At 39.5% G+C, this 23,313-nt stretch overlaps 1 protein-coding gene across 1 annotated transcript; it reads left to right on the top strand.

The window, feature by feature from the left end:
- Positions 1–3,006: 3,006 nt before the first annotated feature.
- Positions 3,007–4,195, top strand: sox21b (SRY-box transcription factor 21b). The gene is made up of 2 exons (XM_085249531.1): positions 3,007–3,238; positions 3,411–4,195. Exon 2 carries the CDS (start codon positions 3,426–3,428, stop codon positions 4,161–4,163), a length of 738 nt encoding a protein of 245 aa, XP_085105657.1. The 5' UTR covers positions 3,007–3,238; positions 3,411–3,425; the 3' UTR covers positions 4,164–4,195.
- Positions 4,196–23,313: the final 19,118 nt, after the last annotated feature.

The following is a 23,313-nucleotide window of genomic DNA, read 5'->3' as shown; positions in this document are numbered from 1 at the left end:
AACCCCCCAAAAGTGGAGCAGTTGTCATGAGCGTGTAGGGGTAAATAAAGATCATCTCAGCACAGTCGAAATGACTACCTTTCGCTGTGGAGGTGTACGCTTCTCTCTTGGCTCGGTCTGCATGAAGCAGCCACGGCAGCAAAAAAAGGAAGGGGAAGATCCAGGCAGAGCTGTGATCAGACAAGCAGAAAGAAACCACATCAGGTACACAATCAGGAACCCTCCCTCTCCCTTTCTACAAACCTCCCCGATAATGAGCAAACTTTCATGTGACAGTAAATACTCCCCACTCTGGGGTTTGAAGTGGCAAACAGAAGATATTGTTGTTTACCCTCGCTTTTTCTCCCCCCAGTCAAAGGAAAGCCATCAGATAGCAAGAGGTCAACTTGTGTTCCCTTGAAATCAATTTATTTTAAAGACCCGATTCCCCCTCCTTCCAGCTCCAATGGGAGAATAACAGTAAACACTTTGAAAAGTGGGAGGAGGTGAAGTGCACATCCTACAATATTCTTTATAGATGAGGGCTTTTTATGCAAACTGGGATTATCCAGGGATCCTCATCAAGTCTCTCCCCACAATTTGTTGTGCTTTCTCACAGACTTAGTGGAGTGTTGAGCAGAATAAACTGTTTGTCGCTATCGTGGAGATTCTTGCACCTCCAGGGGGTCCTATTTCAGAGTGATGGCTTTAGCACTTTAGAGTGAACTGTGCGCGATCTCCCCGGGTAGGAAAATGTCCCCATGGGCTTGTTGTTGCTGCTGTCTGCCTTCTATTTGCATGATATTTTTCTATTCACTCTTATCATCAATGTGCTGTGAGGTGGGAGTGCTGGCTCCGTCTCAGAGGCTGGACCCAGGCTTTATCGGCAGGTAATTCTCCCACTCTCACTAACTCATGTTGAATTATTTAAGTGTTCCTTCTAGGACCCAAGCAGAGGTTAAAAAAAAAAAGAAGAAGCAGGGGGGGGAACACAGACTGGAGTGTTTACTGTTGTTGTTATATTATTATTATTATTATTATTTTAGATATGAATTCCATTACAAATTGAATAAATTAATGTTGTATCAGTCTACAATATAATAAGCTCTTCTTTCAAACAGATAAAACAAATCCTGACATTTTTTTCTGAGCACACAACCTCCTTGGTGGCTGTACCTGCCCCGTTAAAGCAGGCATCAAATCCGCAATATACATCATTAAAACAGAGGCCATAATTTATATATTTCCATGCAGTCAAATAACCCTAACAATAAAAGAGAACAGCAATGAGAAATTCATATAAATAAGTAAATAAGAAATCTCGAGGGGCCCAGTGACAGCAAGCATGTGTGCACATACTTACCTCTGCACGTCTAGAACTTCCAGCGAGAACTTTCCACTCGGGCTTCTACGTACAGTTTATAGAAATGTTTGCACTTTGGTGTCACGAGAGGTTTACGCTCCTGTGGAGTGAGCGCGTGCAGCGCTTCGTTGCGGGAACGTTATCGAGGTGAATGACACGCGAACAAAAAAAAGGGGCGCGCGGTGCTGAGAGATGCTGCCAGCCAGCTTATAAGCAGCAGGTTTGTCTCTCATCTGGTCCCCGTTTCCGGCGCGGATCATCTTCACCTTGTCAGGTTTCGTACCTGAAACAAAAGAGCGATGCCTCAGTGAGCGTCTTCTCTCCGCGGTAATAAAACAACGCTAATCCTTGTAAAAAGAAATGTGAATAAGAAAAAAAAAAATCCTCATCTTCACTTTGGGTCTTTACTGATAACTTTCAATAATTTCCCGACATAATAATAATAATAATAATAATAATAATAATAATAATAATAATAATAATAATAATAATAATAATAATAAAATAATAATAATTCCACATTCTATATTGTGTAACTGGAGATTAAGCTGAACCGTTAAAAAAGGACAACACTAAGGTGAATTGAATTAAACTTCCGTTTATATCCTCATTTAAACGCTCGACCTACAGCCTAATTCCTCATTTATAATATTGTTCGATGCCGCTCTTCTAGTTCCTTTTTTGTACACACACATACATATGTATATAATTATGTGCAACAGAGAAGGTGCCAGAACAAGCCACTTAAACCTACAATTTGCTCAACAGGTCCTGCAGATAGCTGTAATTGCTTAGTTGAATATTCGACAACCTAATTTCAGTTGTTGATTCGCTGCCCTTGGGAAAGTCCTTTGAAGTGAAAGTGAAAAGGGGGATTTCAGGAAAGTAATTAATTTTCACCAAGCGCGATTAGAAACACTTCAGACCTCCTCAACATTTGCTTATTTACCACAAATACCGCAATATCAGAAAATTAAAGAAGACATTCTTTAGCTCTCGTGTCGTCTTGTGCTCGCGCTACTTTTTTTTTGTTTTGTTTGAATGGCATTGCCACCCAAGGGGAAAGAGGGAAGGGAAAAGGGACAGCAGACGGAGTCACCGGTGAGGACGAAAGGTGAGAAAGTGGAGTGAGCTGGTTTGATTTGTCAAACGCACACATGAAACTGAGAGGAAGTGTCTACTGATACCTTTTAAATCAGTGAAAGCACGCGAGTTGTTTTTTTTTTAACTATCTGATTTCAGAAATTCAATACAAGGTGAGAGTAAACGTCAACGAACATCTGTCTGCAGTCGCTTTCCACCCTAAACCTGACAGCATTATTAATTTTCACATGTGCTGCCGTCCTCAGGTATTTCAGGTACATCTCTTAAGTAGCCTACTTTTTCTTTAAAAAACTAAACACAAAGTTCTCATTAGAATAAAGCTGTTGGGATGAAAAGATGAAACTACTGACCTTTAACACCGAGGACACACAGTTCTCATATAATACATAAAGATGTAAATACGAGATGCGTATAACCTTTAAAATCAGGGTAGAATAAAAAAAAGAAAAGAAAAAAAAACTGTCCAGCAGTCGTCTGCGTGATCGCTGCAAGTGCGCATGCGCTAGCAGCACTTTCACTACCTGCCGCACAACCCCTGTATTTCACATGGGGCAGGCGGGAGTTACCATTCACTTGCGTGTATGCTGCTGCTGAGTGCTGGTTGACAGTCTCAGGCGACAAGAGGAAAGCAAGGCACAGTTTTTCTTTTGCTTCATCTTCTTCATCTTTACCAACGCCGTACCACTGCTGGATGGAACCATGAAGCAGGAAACACTGGAGCACTCTTAAGGACGCTGCCGTTTGTACTTTTCGCATGATAATCACCGGGGAGATGAAGAACTGAAGTGTTAAGTAAGTAAGCAAACGTACGAGCTGCAGTCTAAGTGAATCTTCATTTTAATGTCGTCCTGCTGACGCTGTCTGAATAAGCTGCTCTTTATAAAGTGCGTTTTGTTTTTTCTGTACTTAACTTGGAAGTTATCTATACTTTGTTTGATTTTTGTGCAATATTTTGCTTTCAGAGACAGTTTGTGCCAACATGTCTAAACCGATGGATCACGTTAAACGTCCGATGAATGCTTTCATGGTTTGGTCCAGAGCCCAGCGCAGAAAAATGGCTCAGGAGAACCCTAAAATGCACAACTCCGAGATCAGCAAGAGACTGGGAGCGGAGTGGAAACTTCTCACCGAGTCTGAGAAAAGGCCATTCATCGACGAAGCCAAACGGCTGAGAGCGATGCACATGAAGGAACACCCAGACTATAAATACAGACCGAGGCGGAAGCCCAAGACTCTGATGAAAAAAGACAAGTTTTCTTTCCCCGTGCCCTATAATCTCGGGGAGCACGACGCACTCAAAGTTAACGGGCTTTCCACTGGAGCACTTTCCGAGTCTATCATTGGGAACCCCGATAAGGCAGCAGCAGCTGCTGCGGCTGCGGCGGCCAGGGTATTCTTCAACCCCTCCATGTCCACGAACCCCTACTCATTTTTCGACCTGGGATCCAAGATGACCGAGCTTTCCCCACCTTCGTTTCCGTACGCTTCTCCTTTGGGTTACCCGCCGGGAGGCGCTACGGCTTTCACCGGGACAGGTGGCGGGACGCACGCCCACACTCACTCACATCCGTCCCCGGGAAACCCAGGCTACATGATCCCGTGTAACTGTACGGCCTGGCCCTCAGCAGGACTCCAACCACCCTTAGCATACATTCTGCTCCCCGGGATGGGAAAACCTCAACTTGAACCGTACCCTGCATATGCTGCGGCATTATGATAGGCCCACTTTGGACATCTGAGAAAATGAAATGTGAAATCAAAACAAACAGAAAAAAAGCTATTCACGCAAGAGTTTTATTGTGCATGCACAAACCTGTACATGTGATGAAGTGCTCGTCGTCTCAGATATCACATGTGTATGTATATTGATTAATGCCTTTATCTAAGGTAATGCTTATTTAGAGAACTCTCTAATCTATTATTACCAAGCCATCACTTCACACAGCCACAAGGAAAAGGACTAAAAAGATGGCACACATGCACACAGTTGAGAGAGAGGTATAAAAGCAGTTTCCCCTTGTGAAAACTCATTTTTAAGGGTGTCCTGATCGATTTCTATCTTTTGCACCTGCCTGACTAACCAGTTTGGAATCAAGGGCAGCATATACAATGACCATGTTAAGGATCAAGGCATTTCCTCGCAAATAAGTTGCCGGAGGTTATAATTCACGGGTTAAGGGGAGTTGTTACAGCACTGTAAATGTGTACAGATAAAAATGACTTTAGTTTATTTGCCGTTATAGGCTTAGTGTTTGAGATAGGGCCAGGAAGCTACGTATTTCACTAGAAACCCGGTGTATATTTTGAGTTTTTAAACCGTTTTATAGATGTCTGTACTATTTATTGTTTAGTGGAATCTATGGTGAACCAGACGATTTTTAAAAAAAAAAAAGTGAATGAGGCTAGTTCTGTATTATTTGCACATGAAACGTAGAGGATGTAATTTATTTTGAAGGTGATATTCAGTTTTAATGCTTTATAACTTTCGGGGTTTGATTCACCAAACCCCATTTTCTTTCTCTTGAAAAAAAGGTTCAGATTTGAAGATGCAGAAGAAGATTAAAAAAAGTTGCAGATGGAAGTTTATTTAGTGGGTTTATAATTTCCTGGATTCACCATTCTCCCACTCCTCGTATCATGTGCAGAAAAAAAAGACGTTTTTAACTAACTCTTATGGAATTTGTATGTTTTGTGTTTTCTTTAACCTCCGTTATGTACTTCAAACTATTGCTACTGTTCACTTGTTCAGCAAAGGACTACAATAAAGCGTATTCGGATTAAACGGAAGGGAATCGCGGCTGTAGTTCTTGATGAGATGAACAAGATTGTTATCTTTTCTTTTTCCTGCTCTTGCTCCTCAGTCCAGGTGAAGTGTAAGGTATCCTCCAAAGGCCGCTTTTGTCCGCGCATTGAATGGCATTACTAGGGGGGGAAATCTAAATCAGCCCATTGTTATCAAGAGCCAAAACCTTATTTATCACAATTTTAATCGTGAATAGGAAGGAAGATAAAACTGTGTGGTACTCTGAGCTTTCTTTTTCCCAAGGAGAAAGAAAGAAAAAAAGGAGAGAGCTGCTTTAAGGCTGCAGAACAAACACGTCTTTTATGCTCTAAATCAGCCTGAGCTGCGCGCTCTAAGGTAAAAAAAAAAAAAAAAAACTCCAAACAGCAATAGCAATTAATACAAATTAAAAGAACAATAACTTAAATTTTAAAGACAAATAAATGCTTATCACCCGATTTAAGGAGTGTGCAGTCACGTGTGCGCGTACACTTGCGTGCGTAAAACAGGTGTGTATGTGCATTACCGCGCACGTAGTTTTTTGTTTTTTTTTTAAGTAAAATGCGTAATTTAAGCAAAGCGCTTCTACCAGACTACACTAAGAGATTAATTCATAAGGATCAGAGCGATTATGCAAAACTAATTTGGACAGTCCAGGGATAATTATCTCCGTCACGGTTAATTAAACCCTTTCACCGCTATGTTCTCCATTGTAACACCTCGATCTCTCCTTTTTACGGAACTTCCTTCTTGGCCTCGAAAACAGCGCGTTGTGTTTAGTTCACAGTAGAAAAGCGCAGAGCGGAAAAAAAATGTGTACTTTTTGACACCGGAATTTGAAGCTTTCCTCCAGGTTAGGCCTCTTTTTTTAAAGAAAAAAAAAAGAACTCCTCGTTCTTTTTCATTTTGTAATGAGATATTTCTGAATGACGTGTCACGAACGACAAAGCGTATTTTTTGGAGGTGTCATAAAAGGGCAAAACTGTCGGATCAAAACAGAGATCGTCCCGGAGGCTGTGAAAGAATCCGCATTGCGAGTTCAGCGACCATTTCTTTCTCTTTCTTTGACCCTTTTTTATTATATTTTTTTTTTCTTGAGCAAAAGAGGAAGAAAGCTGAAAGAACTTTTTTCCAACTCTGGGAGCGTTTAGACGGTCGAGGAGGTTTTGTCTGGGAACAAAACGTGGGTTGGGAGGTTTTGTGAGAGTGTTGTTTGTTGAAGTGGAGCTCAGCAAAAGCGGCTGCTTTCCCTCATTGTGATGAAAGCAATCAGTGGTATTTGGAAAACTGTTAGCATTGTGCACTTCTTCTGTGTCCATTGTGGAGGATTTCTTTTCACAAGGTTTTTTTTCAGTCGATCCAGCTGGCCGGAGTGAATAGCAGTGCAATGTGTACACGCTTTGTCCCTCCAAGCCCTTCAAGTAGCCCACATTGAATAGAGTGAGTTGACACTGCATGACAGTGAAACAACATAATAAAAAATACATGAGCGCATGAATAGAAGCAGGCGCATAAATAAATAAAATGGGTGGCCAAAACTGGATAAACTGAATGACAAAACGGTGAAAGGGGAACAAAAAGATATTTAACACGCTAGATTAGCATTAGAATGCAATCTACAAGCCAGAACAATTGATGAATAGGTTTACCGGCCAAGAAAGAAATGGACTAAATGCCTTTTGAATAGATAGCCTATGTTTTTTCTGACTAAGAGGGGAACTCAATGGGAAAGGTGGAGATATAACTATGGAACAAAAGTGGGAGAAAACTTTTTTTTCTCCCTCTATAAAATGTTGATTTTCTTGCAGGAAAACCAGGAGAAATAAAATCAGATTCTGGCGACATAATATATAGTTGGAATAATTTGGGGATGATTAAAAGTCTAAATACTTGGATATATAACCAAGCTAAACTGACAGACTTATTAGGGGTAATTCTTCCAGGTTCTCCTGACTTTTGATCCTTATCCTTAGTTTTGCAATTGCAATTAAGAGAGATCCTTTTTTTCAGTAGGTGAACTTTTCTCATTACACTTTTTCTCTGTCTGAAAAAAGTTAAATCTGGCCACAGAAAGAGCTGCATGATAAGCATATGATGTAATCAAAATGTAAAAAAATAAAAAAATTTGAAGGTGCTAATCATTGTGAGCAACTGTTAAAAAACACTGGGGGAATTCAAAGGGTTGTTCAGATTAAATAAAGATTAAATAACTCTTTTATCTAAACCGAAAGTAGTGCAAGTAGCAGCCCTCCGTCAGGTACAGTGCCTTTTGTTGGCATCAAGGGAGGGAGGCATAGAAAGCATTTATGTCTATTTGATATATCTGAAGTGTGTACATGAGATAAGGACTTCTCTTTCTAAAGAGCAGGTTGTAAATTAATTTTTGACTTTATTGATGTCTGTTAAACTCTGAGCAAAACTGGCAGCGGGGATCTGACATGACAAGTGCTTTTAGCTAAAGTGTTATTCATAGAAATTAATAGTCTAATATTCAGAGAACACTCAAAAAATTAATAAAATATTTTAAATTCAACCAAATTAAATAGACTTCTTTTTTTATTTAAACTGTAACTAGTTAAAGAATATTTTTTAATAGGAAAAAAATGGCAAAAACTGAAATGAATGTTTTCATTGAAAAAGAATATCCAGACAATACATGCCTTGGTATTTTACTCTAGATATTGACAGTCAATACAAAGGTTTCTACATAAGATTTAAAGCCATGGCTGCCTTGTGTTTTCATAAGCCCCCGCCTGATGCCCTGATATCATTATGTCTTAGTGTTAAACCCTTTATGTGCCTGTAAGACATTTGTAGAAGTGAGATTAGGCAAATTAACATACATATGTATCACCAGTTCAGCCATGTTGACCTTAGAGGGATCTACAATGGTTTCCTCATCTCTAATTCGCCAAGGGCTGCCCCACAAGCAAGTGGATTATCACCTGGCTTCAATGGCCTGAGATGGATCATTTTAGTATTTCTTCTGACATGAATAATACATCAATATCATCTGTTTGAGGATATTTTCTCAATTTGTTTGCAGGAGTGTGCTTCTTGCTCACCTGGTTGTCATAGCATGTGTGTAATGCTGGGAGATATACAGCCAGTGCTGGCTTCTCCGCGAGGAACCTCAAAGAGTCTGATCACTGAGTTCTCCATCTCATTTTAGGCAAATCAAAGTGTGAAAAGTCTCTCCTGAAGCAATATCTCCATCATCAGGCTGGGTCAAGAATGTTTATGGAGGCTGTGTGCCATATTACCTGTAATCTCCAGAGTATGAACTGCTGTATTTCTTACTTCTCTATGCTCCCAGGAGGGGGAAAAAATGCCAAAATTATCTTGCATTGCACCTTTTCCGCAACACTTCAACATGGCAAATCAAAGCCTCAAAACCATACATGTCACTGTGCCCAAGGTCACCAAGAGAAATGAGAAATCTCTGTGTACTGTACAGTCCATCCCTATAAACATGGCACACAGCCTCTGAAGTCTGACTCTGCCTTTAAGAAGTCCAAGTTTGTTTAATAGTACATAATGCAATAAGTAGATGGACCCGTGCTGGAGTTCAGAGAGATGCTTGAATTAGGTTGGGGGCAAATGGGTGCATGCAGGAGGGGTGCTGGTTGAGGTGATTGTGAGTTTTGCAGGTGAGATGAGTAACCTGCACTTAGAGTCTGTACAGTCTTTAGCAGCAAAATCGTAACCCCACTTTATTTATTTCGGTTTGTTGGCATACATTTTAGTGCATCTTTTACATCGGTAAATTTTTATAATTGGAGAATCTTGAAAATAAAACTTGAACGCTTTTCTGTATGAAAACATTTCCGCCTCATATTGACAGGAAAAAATAAAAAAAATGTGATCCTGCAGATTATTTAACTGTAATATTTCGAGGCTTTGTAACAGCTCAAACAAATTCATTTGCTTAATGCACAAATTTTATATTTGAAGAATTTATTTCAGGAAATAAAAAGTTAGTTGTATTCAGGGTCCTCAAATAACTCAAATAGTATTGTTTATTGTGAAGGGTTTCCAGATGTTCCGTATCGGCTCTCCTTTTGCACCACTACTCTTCTCAAACCTTAAATGGGTGTAAACGTAAAAATAGTCCGTGTTATATTTTAATCTTGATTGTATAAGGAGTCTGCCACTGAGGCAAGCATGAGAATATAATATATGAATTAGATTAGTAAGTAGATGACTATAGAGGAGCACACCTTTAACAATAAATTCTCAAAACTGTACAAAATTAAAGAAATATTTTAGATGTATTATATCACACAAAGGTAAAAATGTTGCATTGACATTTATTTCTTCATGGCCCAAACAACATGTGAATTATTTTACATTTTTTTGTGCAAAACATATGCTTTAACACCAATTCTTATTCTGCTGCCTTCATGAAATATGCAGTTTGTGGTACAAGGAAAGGAAACATATATAAGGGAAAATTAGATTTTGTCATTTTTTTGAAATATAAAATAAAATATAAAGGATACAGCATAAAAAAACCCAAAACAACATCAGCTAAACACAAAGAATACCGTTTCTTTTCAGACTGTAAATATAAGAATAAAATAAATGCACAATGAATAGATATTTCCCTCATCCCCTCTACTCCCACCCAGCTACCCAAATCCCTTAATAATTATTAGGTGAAACCTTCATTTTCAAATAGTCTGTAGACAGAGAACTGTGTTGTGCACGAGCTTGTAAAGGCAAACAAGAGTGTTCAGTTTATCCGGGGTAATTCCAAAACAGAGAGAAACATTCAAAGCGAAACAGACCCTCCTCTTAGCATTTTGTCTGACTCTAAAGCTCCCACTGCTGACTAAAGGAACTCATTGCACTAATGACTTTTTAACCATGCTGAGCATGAGGAGGAACATTATTTCAGAAATCATGTTCAGGCGTTACATAGGGTGGTATGCAAACATAAAATCTGAGAATACTGTACACAGGTATAACATTGAGAGAGAGAAAAAAAGAATTGCATATGTTTTCGTCGATAAAGTCGCAATTTCGAGAAGATTTAACTTTATATAAAGATCGTATAGCTTCAAGGTAGTCACTGAAATCATTAAGTTAATAGCCCAAAACATGAGGCATAGGATTATTCTATGAATCCATCAATAAATTAGAATAATGTCAGCGAGCAGCCTTAACAAATGTTCTTTAAACTGACATGACATTTTTTGTTCCATTTCCAAATGACCGCTGGCTGAGATTGCTGGGTCTCGTATTAATTCTCAGGTTTTCAAGGAAAAATATATCTATCTTAAGTAGAAATAATGAAGTTGAAGAGCTGATGCCCCGAGGAGCAGTCACAAAGAATTATATCTTTCTATAACACAGGACACAGGCAAAAGATAAGTACCTGTCAGTTGGCATACTCTCTTCTACATGTGCCTATCAATAAAAGAGATTATTTTCCCCAGTTATTACAACAAAGATCTGGGGGGCTCGAAGATTGCACCTTTAATGAGAAGGAATGATTTCCTCCTGCACACTCACAACCACACTTGAAGTGAGTGAGCTGTAATGCCATCACCCCCCCCCCCCCCCCCCCCCCTCGATTTTACAAGAACTTATTAAAATGAAATATTGCCAACATTAATGCACAGGGATTATTTATTACATTTTAACAGGATTATGGTGTGCAAAGCTTGATTTGGGATTCATACCCTGCATTGTGATATCATGGTTTAGCAGTCAAATTGTGCAGACTTGTTGTAATTAACAGTGGCAAAATAGATCATTGCCAAATGATATGTCGCTCCATGAACTAATCTTTGTGTACTGAAATGTCGGGAACCTGAAGAATGCATGCGCTGGATGAGAACTGGGATTTTGTCTTTTGGCTTGTGCTACTTTCCCCTTACTTTTCTCTCTGAAAGACATTGTCCTAAACTCCATTACTCTCATAGCTGTTTATTTTTTTATTGAATTTTATAGTGTCAGGTGCAGCGCTTTATTTCATAGACTTGACACTGATCTCATGACTGTGGCTGTCAGATTGTTTTTTCCGCACTCAGTTTCACAGCGAGCCATGGTGTAATGCGCTGGAACAACTTTATGGATGCCTTAGTAATGACGATATAAAGAACGCTAGTGTACGCACCTTGATGACAGTAAAGCAATAATTTGTTTGGGCACCTTATCATATTCGGCAGAAAATCCAACACATGCAAAACGCGTCTTTAATCTCGAAAACATGGCCGGTTCATGAAATGTGCTATTAGTTATGCTGATGAAGGAGCATGACTTCATACCTTAATTGTGAAGTAATGTGAAGGTCCTCAGAACAAATCTATTATGTATGGTCCTACCAGACATCACATGCAGGGGTCCTTCAGACATCCCATACTCTTTAGCCACACCATCACGCTGTGCCTAGTCAAATTGTGTTGTGGAAATTTTCCATGTTCTTTGTTACAGCAAAGGGGTTACATTGAAGGTAATGGCTTTTGAACATAGTATTTATACCGGCTTTGTTTGCTTGTGTGTGGGAAGAAAAGGGATCTATAAAAGGATGTGAATGGGGAAAGCAATCAAAAGTCTGGCCTTCACTTTCGCTGTGCTGCTAACAAAGATGATACAAGGGTAGGAGCTGCTGAAGTACCTGCATATAGAGGGACATCGCTCTCTCTCCTTTGAGCCACTGAGAGGTGCTCCTCTCTAAAGGTTTCTCAGTTTTTTTTAATATGTAAGATGTATAGTTTTATTCAAAGTAAATAGCCGCTAATAGCCATTAAAATCGTGGAGTAAATACACAGCCAGTCCCACAACATCCATGCAACTCTGCAACTTCCAGCATGCTAATTTGAGCACACTAAAGTTATTTGTATGAAAAATAAAATGGGTCAAGTGGAACAGTGCCCTTTGACAGTCCTTTTCAACATAGAAAGAAACCTTGGAATTATTCCCTTCCACATATAAACTGTCACAGGAGACCGAATGAACTTGAATGTCTAAAACCAAACCTCTACTTTGATATTGATGCAGACAGGTGTAAAAATATACATAGCGAACACAGAGCAATAATAAGAGATTTATGTATGTAGGGCGCAAAAGAAATGCCGAGCCGATGCCTGGTGCTGTCAGGTTCATTTTCCTGTTGCGTCATTCACCATGCCAGTGCACAGTGAAGCCAAATATGGCAGAATCCTACACTCCTCGTACCACGTGCCTCAGGATCTCTTGTCAGGCAAACAGATGTCTGAGCAATATGAATTGTTGGATGTTTGTGTGCGCATGTAAGAAATGAGTAAACAAGTTGAAATATTTCCCCCTTAATTTGATGCACAATGCTTCCTGACAGCTAATTCATTTCATGCAGATTCAAGACCCAGTGTCATATGTCAGGTCCTTTCTGCTCAGATAAATATGTGAGCTTGTAGCAAGTAGCTACTAATGCAAAATAACAAAATGAGGCAGGCATTGCTGTTTAGCCTGTAATATTATCAGTTCCTTCTGACCCTATCTAACCTTTTACCTATACAGTCAATACACCGAGAGGTGATAAAAGACCATGGGTGAATGGAGTGTGTGTAATGTTGCAGCCAGCAGCGATTACAGAGGTAACACGAAGACTTGGAAGCAACACTAAGACAAGGCTTTCTACGTGTACTAAATTGCTGGACAGCTCCAGGGCTGACATTTAAAACATAACATCACCAAACAAAAACACATTAAAAGAGAAAAGCTGAGCAGGGGGCTTTGAGGAAAACCTGAAATTCAAGTTTTGGCGAAGGCAACTGACCCAAATTTCCTGGCCCTTCTTTTCCTTAACATGCTTCTGCAAGCCTGGGCCCTGGGGTGACGTTTCCCTTATACAGGGATTGCCAGTGCATTTACATAGCATGGTTAATGAGAGATCAACACCAGGAAAGCGCCTTGAATATAAAGCTTTCTTGTAAAAATAATGAGCGAGCGATTGATCCATACTCAAACAAGCCGGTTTGCTGAGTTAATACCAAAGGCAGATTATAGCCAGTGCCAAAAGTGCCCTGGCGTGCGACGCCTTTTGCTTAGAGGGTCCCCAAACTTGTCATCACATTAGCACATGGTCAAGGAGTACATCCTACCACTCTCATAATCTGCTTTCCTGCACAATTAGCCTTCTATAATAAGGCGGCTGTCTGACAGCCAGTAGGGAGAAAAGAGGGAAATCACTGAGTTTTACATAGGACGGATGGATCATTTACAGCCACTGAAATATAGACTCTGAGGTGATTCTCTTTCTAAGTCATCAGTGGTCCTCACACCGAGTCTAAACATTATGGAAACATGGAGGTTTGCTCTTCTTTATTGTGCCAAGCATCTATTACACTTTGATGAAGCCAAACAAAGGAGGGCAAGGGAGGGGGTTGAGAGAAATAAAGAGGGAGTAAGTGAAAGAGAGAGAGCACCCGTGGCCAGGGCAGATGTGTTTTAGCCCAAATTCTGACAGAATCAGATGCTGAAGAGGGTGGAATGGTAGGGAAAGGCAAGTTTTCTGAATAAAATAATAGATAATTTCAGCCTGACAAAGGCGAGGAAACTATGGGCAAAAGAACAAAATAGCAGGAAGGGATGGAGAAGGGAAGGGGCTTGAAAAGAATAAGAAGAATTCAGTGCTGCTGCTTGCAAGGGAAAAGAAAAAAAAACATTGATGACACCCGGTTCCATTCTTCCGCTCTCCCCTTTCTCTGCTCCTCGCCTCGCAGCACGGCGGGCTAAGCTGGGAGCTGTAATGTCATTAAATTGCAAATGCTTTTTTTTTCATTTCCGACACACACTGTTTACTTATCTGGCAAAAACATATGTTGGAAGGAATCCGTTAAATTCTGCCCATTGCCTTGGGTGAAAGTGCAATAGAAACGGGCCCACTGAGCTCCTTCTGTCGTCTCCTTTTAGCACTTTGCCTTATCTACAAGGCTGCTTAGCAGCAAACTGGCGAGTTCAATGAAAAATGAAGATACAGAGCAAGATTAGGGAAGAACAGTGAGGGGAGAAATGCTTGGAGAGAGGGTCATCCCATTGCAAATGATTTCACTCCTCTCCATCTGCATAAATGACTATTTTTAAGGCATCTCCAGCGTCTGTATATTTTTCTCACTCTGCCACACATTTAATTTCACGCCCCGTGTTCTGAATATGCTTAAATGCATATCTCTGATGCACCTTTAAGCCAGAGGAAAGAGGATGGGGGGGTGAGTGGGGAGGGTACGAAAGCAAAATTAAAGATAAAATGGTGTGATTTGCACTACAAGTCTATTACTTTATGGCATTTACATATAGTTTACCTCTGCAATTCCAAGATTTTTTTTTCTACCACCTTCCTATCAGTATTTGGGCATGTATAAATATGTATAAATCTTTGTTGAGAAAAAATAGAATTCCTAGAACTGCACTGGAAAGTTTGAAGGGTGCACTTTTTTGCTTTAACTTCTTCTCTTGCTCCCATGAGACTGTCAGCATATCTGCTGGGGGTGTTCTCTACCGGCTTGCCCCAACAAAGGCGCAGGCTTCAAGCACTTTGTGCCCCATGATCCCCAGATACTCCTCCCCTCGGTGAAATGAGTGGGGAGAGCGAGGTTCCAGGGTCAGGACTTGGCCATGGCTTTAGAGCTCGGGCCTGGCAGAGCCGGATGATGTGAGGAGCTGCATCCTTGTCAAACAAGTGGCTGAACAGCTTGGTTAAAGCACAACATCAACTCCCAGTATGTCATGTAGATTGTCATAGATGATATTTCCGCACAGTTGCAGACTCCCACACAGGTCTCACATAATGACACAATGAATAGCACCTACATGTGTGCCACTGTTGTGCTATCAAGTGGATGTGTTGTTCTACCACTAGGGCTAGGAAGTTTGAGCTGTGAGTAGAAAGCCCACCACTGACAGCAGAGAAGACGAAGGCTGTGGATTGGCCTGGGAATGAAAAGGAGAGAGAGAGAGGCTATTCAGAGCACGATTCCTTTCCCTCATTGTCTGCCCGCTTAGATTTGAATACGCTCACTCAAAGAAGATGAGAAAAATGCTTCAGCCTCTTGCATTGTTGGCTTTCTCTCTCGTCTTTCTATTTGCAATTAAATGCATTTCAAATGGAACAACTGTACAGAAAGCATTTCTGATAAAAAAGGAATTCCATTGCCTTTAACCTCCTTTGTAATGGCTTTGCAATTTTTTAGTACTCTTATTATGAGAATTGCACAATCAAAAACATATCTTTGAATAGAAAACGCCACACAAGTAGGAAGTATTGCTTCATTGAAAATTAAATTGCATTTAAAAATCATTTTCAGTCTTCTGTGTTCCTCAGTTCTTAAGCCAATCTTAGTGTTTCTGTTTTGCTGCTTTGTGTGTAACATTGTGCCTTGACAGGACCCTTGTGTCCTGTACAGTATCATACATAGTGGTCCTAAGCATGGGATGAGATCAGTCAATTAGAATTAATGTCATCTGGTCATTTACAGCTAAACACCCTCCGTGTGCATTGTGTTTGCTTTGTGTGCAAAGCATCAACTGCAAAACCAATCTCATCCTCCAGACATGAATTTTTGAAGGATTTGAACGCTGTAAATAACTCCAAACCCTCTCTTACGAGGTTTACCCCTGGAGCACTTTGTAACTTATCAGGGCTGCCTTGTGCCTCCTCTAATGCTTGCATTATGCTCAAATGTAAATCGGTAAGCTGCCAGAGAGGTGGGCGGGAATCACTGAAGAAAGAATCACTGAAGGGTCTAGCCAATATTCTGATTGGGGCATAGCAAAATAAACAGTATAGTTTTGTTTTTTTAGAAGCTATTTGAACAAAAATATATCACACTACTCTCTTATGTTCACAAACAATTGCTCCTCAGTGTTACACACCACCAGATTTTAGCTTAAGTAATAAAACGTGAGAGTCGTGTCTTTGACACCACATTGAGCAAAGTTTGGAGAGTTGTAGGCTTTCTTCTGCACAATGCCAACTCCTGGATAAAAGAAAACTCTAATATATTCTGAGTGAATGATGCCCAGGGGTCTGTTTTGTATTTCTAATTTCCATCTCTAATGGTACAAGAGGCTGATTAGTAATTAGGACAGACCCATTTAAATGCATGTAATGAGCATTATATATTTCCCATATATTATGCACTTGCTACTGATGAAAATTGGATAGTATCTTCATCAATTTGAACGCATGTTGACCTTTAAAGGCAATTAATCTACGATACAGCTCTTCATGCTGCTTGCCCTTGAATTGGCTTTATAATGTAATGAGTATATCACTGGAATCTCCCAAATAATGGACCTGAAGCATGCTTTGCAGCCTAACTATTAATCTTATTTTCCAGTGAATCATTTGATCAGTTTTCTAGAGAAGTGGGTTATACAAGTACAAACTAGTGCAGAGGGGTATGTGGCCCCTAGATATTAATTTGGAGATGGATAGCAGTCTTAAAGAGGATTAAAACTCTATACAGGCTACTCATTTCACATGACTGCATACCTCCCAATCCACTGTATATACTGTCAGTCACTGCTTGGCATGGTTGAGATTTGAAATGGTGACAGTTAAAGTACAAAGATGTCCAATCCTAGACTATTTCATGGCATATTTGGTGGAGCATCCCGAAGAAATGCAAACTGTTAGGACCAGTCGTTCCAGTGATCCAAGGCCACCACATACAGCAACACTGCCCCCATGCTATTGTCTACAGACACTGCATCCACCTCATCTTTTTTTTCCTCATTCTTATATGCACTGTCCGTATGAACATAAAGATGAAATACCACCAAATGCCAGATACCACAAGGGCTGATATTTGCACTGCATCTTTGCAATTTTTAGGCATTTGTGATCAATCGTGGACAAAAAACAAAAAAATTGTACTTGAGATAGTAGAAAAGAAATATTATGTGTTGATGATATTCTTTAAGAATGTGAAGATGAAGCTCATAGAAATGTAAAAACAAGATTTTATTTAAAGCAAACATATGTGATTCAGTCAGAGGGTGCATTTTTGCCAAATTCTTAAGAACTAAACTAAACATAACAGTACTAAAATGTTATCATAAAAGATAGGAGTTTTATCTCAATATAAGAAAAAAAGAGAGTAAAGATTTAACTTGAAATGAACCTCAGAGAGCATTTCATTTCTTAAGTGACCATAATTTTAATTTAGTTCAATTTTTGTTTTCATAAGAATTAAATTTGCATTTGTGAAAGAGATGTCTGAACCACAGCAAGGGTTACATGATTGTTTCTTTTCTGCTCTCTTTGAGTTTTCATGTTTGTGTGCATTTGTACAGAGTGTGGGCTCATTTAAAAGACCGATATGAATATGGAGGAGAAATCCAAAAAGACTGTAGAAAGGGTTGTAGAGAGACGCCTCACGTTACGTAAAGCATAAAACAATAAAAAACTTTTGAATGAGTTGTTTTTCACCAGTTTCTATGATCCTGAGCCGTCCTCTCTGTAAATCTAACTGAAGAGGCCTCAGTTTAACATCTAATAGGCTTTCTATTGTGTAGTCAGCACATATTCCTGTGACGCACGTCCAAAGTGGCACGGTGATAAGAAAATGGTGCTGGATTTCTGCATCCACATGCTAACAATTCAGCTCCATGTGTAATTATCTTGGTACTTGCCAGAATGGATACATTTGTCCTGGTGTGTTTTGAAGATGCATCATGGAGTATTAAGCAGACGTTGAGCCTGAGAGAAGAGTTGAAACCTGCGTAGGAAAAGACAATTGAGGGTCATTAGATGCAAATCACTGTTTCTTTCTTGTCACGTTCTCCTCAAATCTTCTTCTCACAGGATGAATATATCTTGGTGGAGAGCTGCTACCTGCTGTTGAAGTATCTGAAAACACTGATCATAGGTTGAGTTTTATTTTGTAAATTATTAAGCTCTACTGTAATTTGATATAAAATAATTAAAAAAAAAAAATCTTTAAAAGATTTTGAGCTGAATGTGATTATATGCACTGCCTTGTTTTTCCATGGCTCTCTGGCACCATCCTGTGTTTCAGCAGGAATAATGTATTCCTGTTGATGTACACATTTTTAAGAAGGTAAATGATTTCAAAGTAATAACTTGATCAAAAAACAGGAATATAATATTAAGTTTACTATAAGAACTCATCACTTTATACATACTTGGGTATCAGAGTTCATTTTAAATCAGGGTTAGTCTGATGGTTAGTTCAGATCAGTATTACTGGAATTTTTCTCATTGTGTTATTTTAAATATGTGACTGAAATGAAATTTTACTATGATTATCATAGCGCATGTAAGTATCTATGTTCCCTATCACGTTGGCATCTCTGTGCAGGGGGGTTTGCTAGTATATATGAATATAATAAATGTGCTAAAAATGAAACAAATAAATCATATTTTGTTTTTCAAAAATAATTTACTTATGTAATTTATATCTTCGTATAATTTTATCTTGGCTGCATAGCCTATTTTTGAATTTGCTGGCTGCTGCTTTCTATGCAGAGTCTGCATCTTGTCTATAAGCTTGTATGAGCGCTCTCTGGGCACTCCAGCTTTTTCACACTATTCAAAGACATGTATATTAGGTTGACTGGTTATCCTACATTTTCTGTATGTTAGTATGACTGACTGTCTGTCTGTGTTAGCTTCGTGTTTGACTTGCGACATGGTCAGTGTGTACCCCACGTCTTGTTCCTATGACAGCTGGGTATTACTAAGTATTTCTTTAAGTATTTTTTCTATTACTTTGTGATCTTCATTCCACTGTTCATTTTATAATAATAATGTGCCTCATTGTTAGCTTTCATATGAAGCTTTTCCCATCATGTGAATTCAGATTCAGATTCAGAAGACTTTATTCATCCCCAAGGGGCAATTGAGAGACTGACCTTGCCAACCATACATACAATACACAACATCACATTGGGGAGACAGGTCAGGCTAGGTAGCTGGCCGGTCAGCCACACGAGCAGCGACCCCTCTCTCAATTAAGAGGGGAGAACAGACTCTTCTTAACCTTAATTATTACATGGACTTTAACTGCCAGCTGTCACATGAAAGGCCACAGCTATAGTGCATTAGGAGTGTGGGTCAGATTTATTTTATATGTTGGTTTCACTCAATATACAGCAGCAGATCTCTGCCTCTAGATAAAGGTACTTTGAAGAAGTTTGGGGGTAGAACACATTAATATGATGTGCGATAATATTCTGTATTGTGGGAGCATGGTGGCATGGTGGTTATCACTGTTGCCCCACAGCAAAAGGTTGCTGCATTCAAATCCACTTTTTAGCTGAAGCAGACTGGGTTGTTTGTGGATTACTTGTACTCCAGATACTCGGGTTTCCTCCCACAGTCCATATGGTTGTAGAGTTGGGTCAAATGATGATTGTAAATTGCTCATGAGTGTGAATGTGAGTGCAAATGATTGTTAGTCTTTCCATGTTTGCTGTGTAACGGCTGGCAACCAGTCCGTGGTGTACGCTACCCCTCACCCTATGGCAGCTGCGACAGGCTCCAGAACTCCCAACAAACTTGAATTAGATATTATTATCATACACTTAAAGCTTTATTTCAGAATTTGAAAAAATGAAGAATGTGATTTGATTGGCTGGCTGAAAGAAGATATGACGATGATATAGATGGTACAATGACCTGTATTAACTTAAAGCGAACCCCAGACAGTTTTTCATCTGTAAAACAGTGAGTATAATTTTAATTGATTTATAGAAATTTCATATTTGTTAGGTTTCATGTCTGAGCCACAGCAAGGGTTACATGATTGTTTCTTTTCTGCTCTCTTTGAGTTTTCATGTTTGTGTGCATTTGTACAGAGTGTGGGCTCATTTAAAAGACCGATATGAATATGGAGGAGAAATCCAAAAAGACTGTAGATCTAAATCTAACTGAAGAGGCCTCAGTTTAACATCTAATAGGCCTTCTATTGTGTGGTCTGCACATATTCCTATGATGCACGTCCAAAGTGGCACGGTGATAAGAAAATGGTGCTGGATTTCTGCATCCACATGCTAACAATTAGTTAGTTTCAGCTCCATGTGTAATTATCTTGGTACTTGCCAGAATGGATACATTTGTCCTGGTGTGTTTTGAAGATGCATCATGGAGTATTAAGCAGACGTTGAGCCTGAGAGAAGAGTTGAAACCTGCGTAGGAAAAGACAATTGAGGGTCATTAGATGCAAATCACTGTTTCTTTCTTGTCACGTTCTCCTTAAAATCTTCTTCTCACAGGATGAATATATCTTGGTGGAGAGCTGCTACCTGCTGTTGAAGTATCTGAAAACACTGATCAAAGGTTGAGTTTTCTTTTGTAAATATCAATTATTAAGCTCCACTCTCATTTGAAATAAAATGTCCATTCATTCTCAAAATTAGTGTTAGAGTGCAATATATTCATCCTGTTTTTGCTGTGTATTACTCTTTGGCTCTTGATGAAGGTGGTCGCACTTTTCTCCTCTCCCATATCTTCCCTGCTTAGCCTCTTGTGTCCTTGTCTAGTCTCGTGTTTTTATTACTTTTCCCTGGAACACTCTCTCACAGTCTGTTCTCTAAAACCTAAAAGAAGAATTATGGATTTGATCAACTGGTCCCTGAATGCTACTGACACCCTTCTCTCAATGAGAAGTCTGGGCTCGGGTGAGCCTGCCGGATACACGATGAACGGGTGGCATAACTGGAGGGTTTTGAGCCTGGCGGGACGGTTCCTATTCGGAACCATGATAACAGGGTTCTTGCTGATCGGAGCTGGCTTGGCCCTGTTATATCGAAGAATTAAGAAAGCGATATTGGCTCTTCAACCCCCCACAAGGCTGCCCGCTGGGATTGAAACGATGGGACGAGTCGTGAGTTCTCAAAATGTGCTCATTGAGTGCATCACAGCTAAGATCTTGGAGAAGCTTGCGTCTGTCGTGAACACTCAGAATAACACCACTGAGTGCAAATTGGATGACATCTTGGAGAAGCTCACTGCGGTCGTGAGTTCTCAGAATCTGCTCTTTGAGCACAATAACGACAACATCACGGAGCGAAAGGTTGATAACATCATGGAGAAGCTCACGGCTCTCCAACGGGAGATTGAGAGACCAGTGTCGGACTATTAGAACAGCTTTGAAATTCCTATGAGTTGTTCGCACTAAAGTAAAAACCACCATCACTTCATGCGGCTACCACTTTGGCGCCAACTCTGGTCTCAAGGCTGGAGTTGGAGCCACCTGGGTTGGCTGGAAGACTGTTTACTTAGCCTGGCAGGGCGAAGGACACTGTCTCAGCTGAACTCTGGACACACACACACACACACACACACACACACACACACACACACACAGACATATATATATACACATGCAGATATACACTCATCCCACTCCCCCTCCAAACGCCTTCGACGCTTATTTCCTTCTGATGCAGACGGCGGATCAAGGAGACCAGCGCATATGCTGCAGGCCTGGATGCACTGTCTACACTGGCTGTCTCTTACCCTGTACCCATCCCTGTTGCTTGTCATGTGTTTCTATGGTGTATTAAGAGTTTTTTCATGTGCTATGTGCAGAGGTGTTTTTTTTCTGTTCTCAAACTGATCTCCCTGTTGGAGCTCAGTCTGGGGGGAGTTATTATTTTCTCCTTGTCTTTCCTCATGTTGTGCATTTTCCATTGTTATACCTCTCTGACCCGTCTTCCCCATGTGATGTTTTGTGTAATGTATGTATGGTCAGAGGGTAAGATGGCGCTGGCCAGGCAATGGACGGCAGCCTTAACATGAAATTTCCCACTCGTGGGACTAATAAAGGTATCTTAATCTTAATCTTAATAAGTTTACTATAAGAACTCAACACTTTGTTGATAATTGGGTATCAGAGTTCATTTTAAATAAGGGTCAGTTTGATGGCTGGTTTAAATCAATAATGTTTTCTATAAACTCTGCACCATACAGATCTTTGTTTGTCTTAAGTTTAAATCAGAATAAAAAAAATGAAATAAAATGTCTTAGTACTAGAAAATTCACTCGTGTCTTTTCAGGTTAACAGGTAACTGTAAATTTGGGAATAGACTATGAATAACTGTCTTTATCTCTGTGTTTTATTTAACCTATTGTGGGAGTACACTGCCTGTCACCCAATGACAGACAGAATAGGCTCCAGCCTCACTGCCACCCTGATTAAATGGTTTAAAAAAGGATTGATGGATGAATGTAATTCATAAAATTCAGTTGGCAGACATTGTAATGTTAATAAGCCACCATTATCTGCTTTTAACTTAGGCCTAAAGCTATTTTCTATAACATATCAGTATGCATAAATGAATAACTCAAATTACATATTATACAATTTTATAGTTTATAAAATTGTATATACAATCATTTATATAACTATATATTGACTCTGAAATGTTGAAATTAAAGGAAAAAAATATACTGTGACTTCAGGCTTTTAAAGCCTCCACCGAGACCAAGTTAAGTGGATGCTCACCAGCTTTGACAGAAAGGGGGATTTGGTTTAGGTCACTCTGCTTTTCCATTTTTTAAAAAGACAAAGAACCTAAAAACAATCTACCAAGTACAAATATTTGTAGCTGATCTTGTTACCAGAAATTAAGCAGGGTCATGCTTTTAAAACTAACTGCACAAGCTGATGAATACGGAGCCCCGCAAGGGACATGGGAGAAAAAAAAATTCTTCCGAGATCTCACAAAAGTTTTGCGATATTATCTGGATATCTGGATATTAAACAGACTTTAAACTGTAAGCTTTCTAGTACACAGTCATTTATGAGAATATCTTATATAGAAATATTTATTGTTGTGTTCCAGGAGGGTCAGTGAACTAAAGTATAAAGGGGAGCCTCTGCCTGTTAATGATATTCTGAGTGTTCTTTAGCACAAAAACACTGTAATGTTCTGTCAAATGTTATCAAGTTCTATGTCTATGTGTATTACTTCGAATTACTTTAACTGTCTATTTGGCTTGATACATGGATCAAAACATAAGACACAAGTCTTAATTTAATGTGTTAGGAGTTTTAATGTACAGTGTTTACTCAGATAATGGTGGTTTATGTTGAGTATTTTGTAATAATTTTTAAATGGTGAGTTT

The sequence above is a fragment of the Mchenga conophoros genome, linkage group LG16, assembly GCF_057382185.1.
Source record: "Mchenga conophoros isolate Kocher_MC1m ecotype Shallow Benthic linkage group LG16, M_conophoros_male_GT1.1, whole genome shotgun sequence".
Lineage (NCBI taxonomy): Eukaryota > Metazoa > Chordata > Actinopteri > Cichliformes > Cichlidae > Mchenga > Mchenga conophoros.
This window is presented reverse-complemented; position numbering and strand designations above follow the sequence as displayed.

What these genes read in the sequence shown, in the direction of transcription:
- sox21b (XM_085249531.1), top strand. Translation starts at nt 3,426, where the DNA reads ATGTCTAAACCGATGGATCACGTTAAACGTCCGATGAATGCTTTCATG.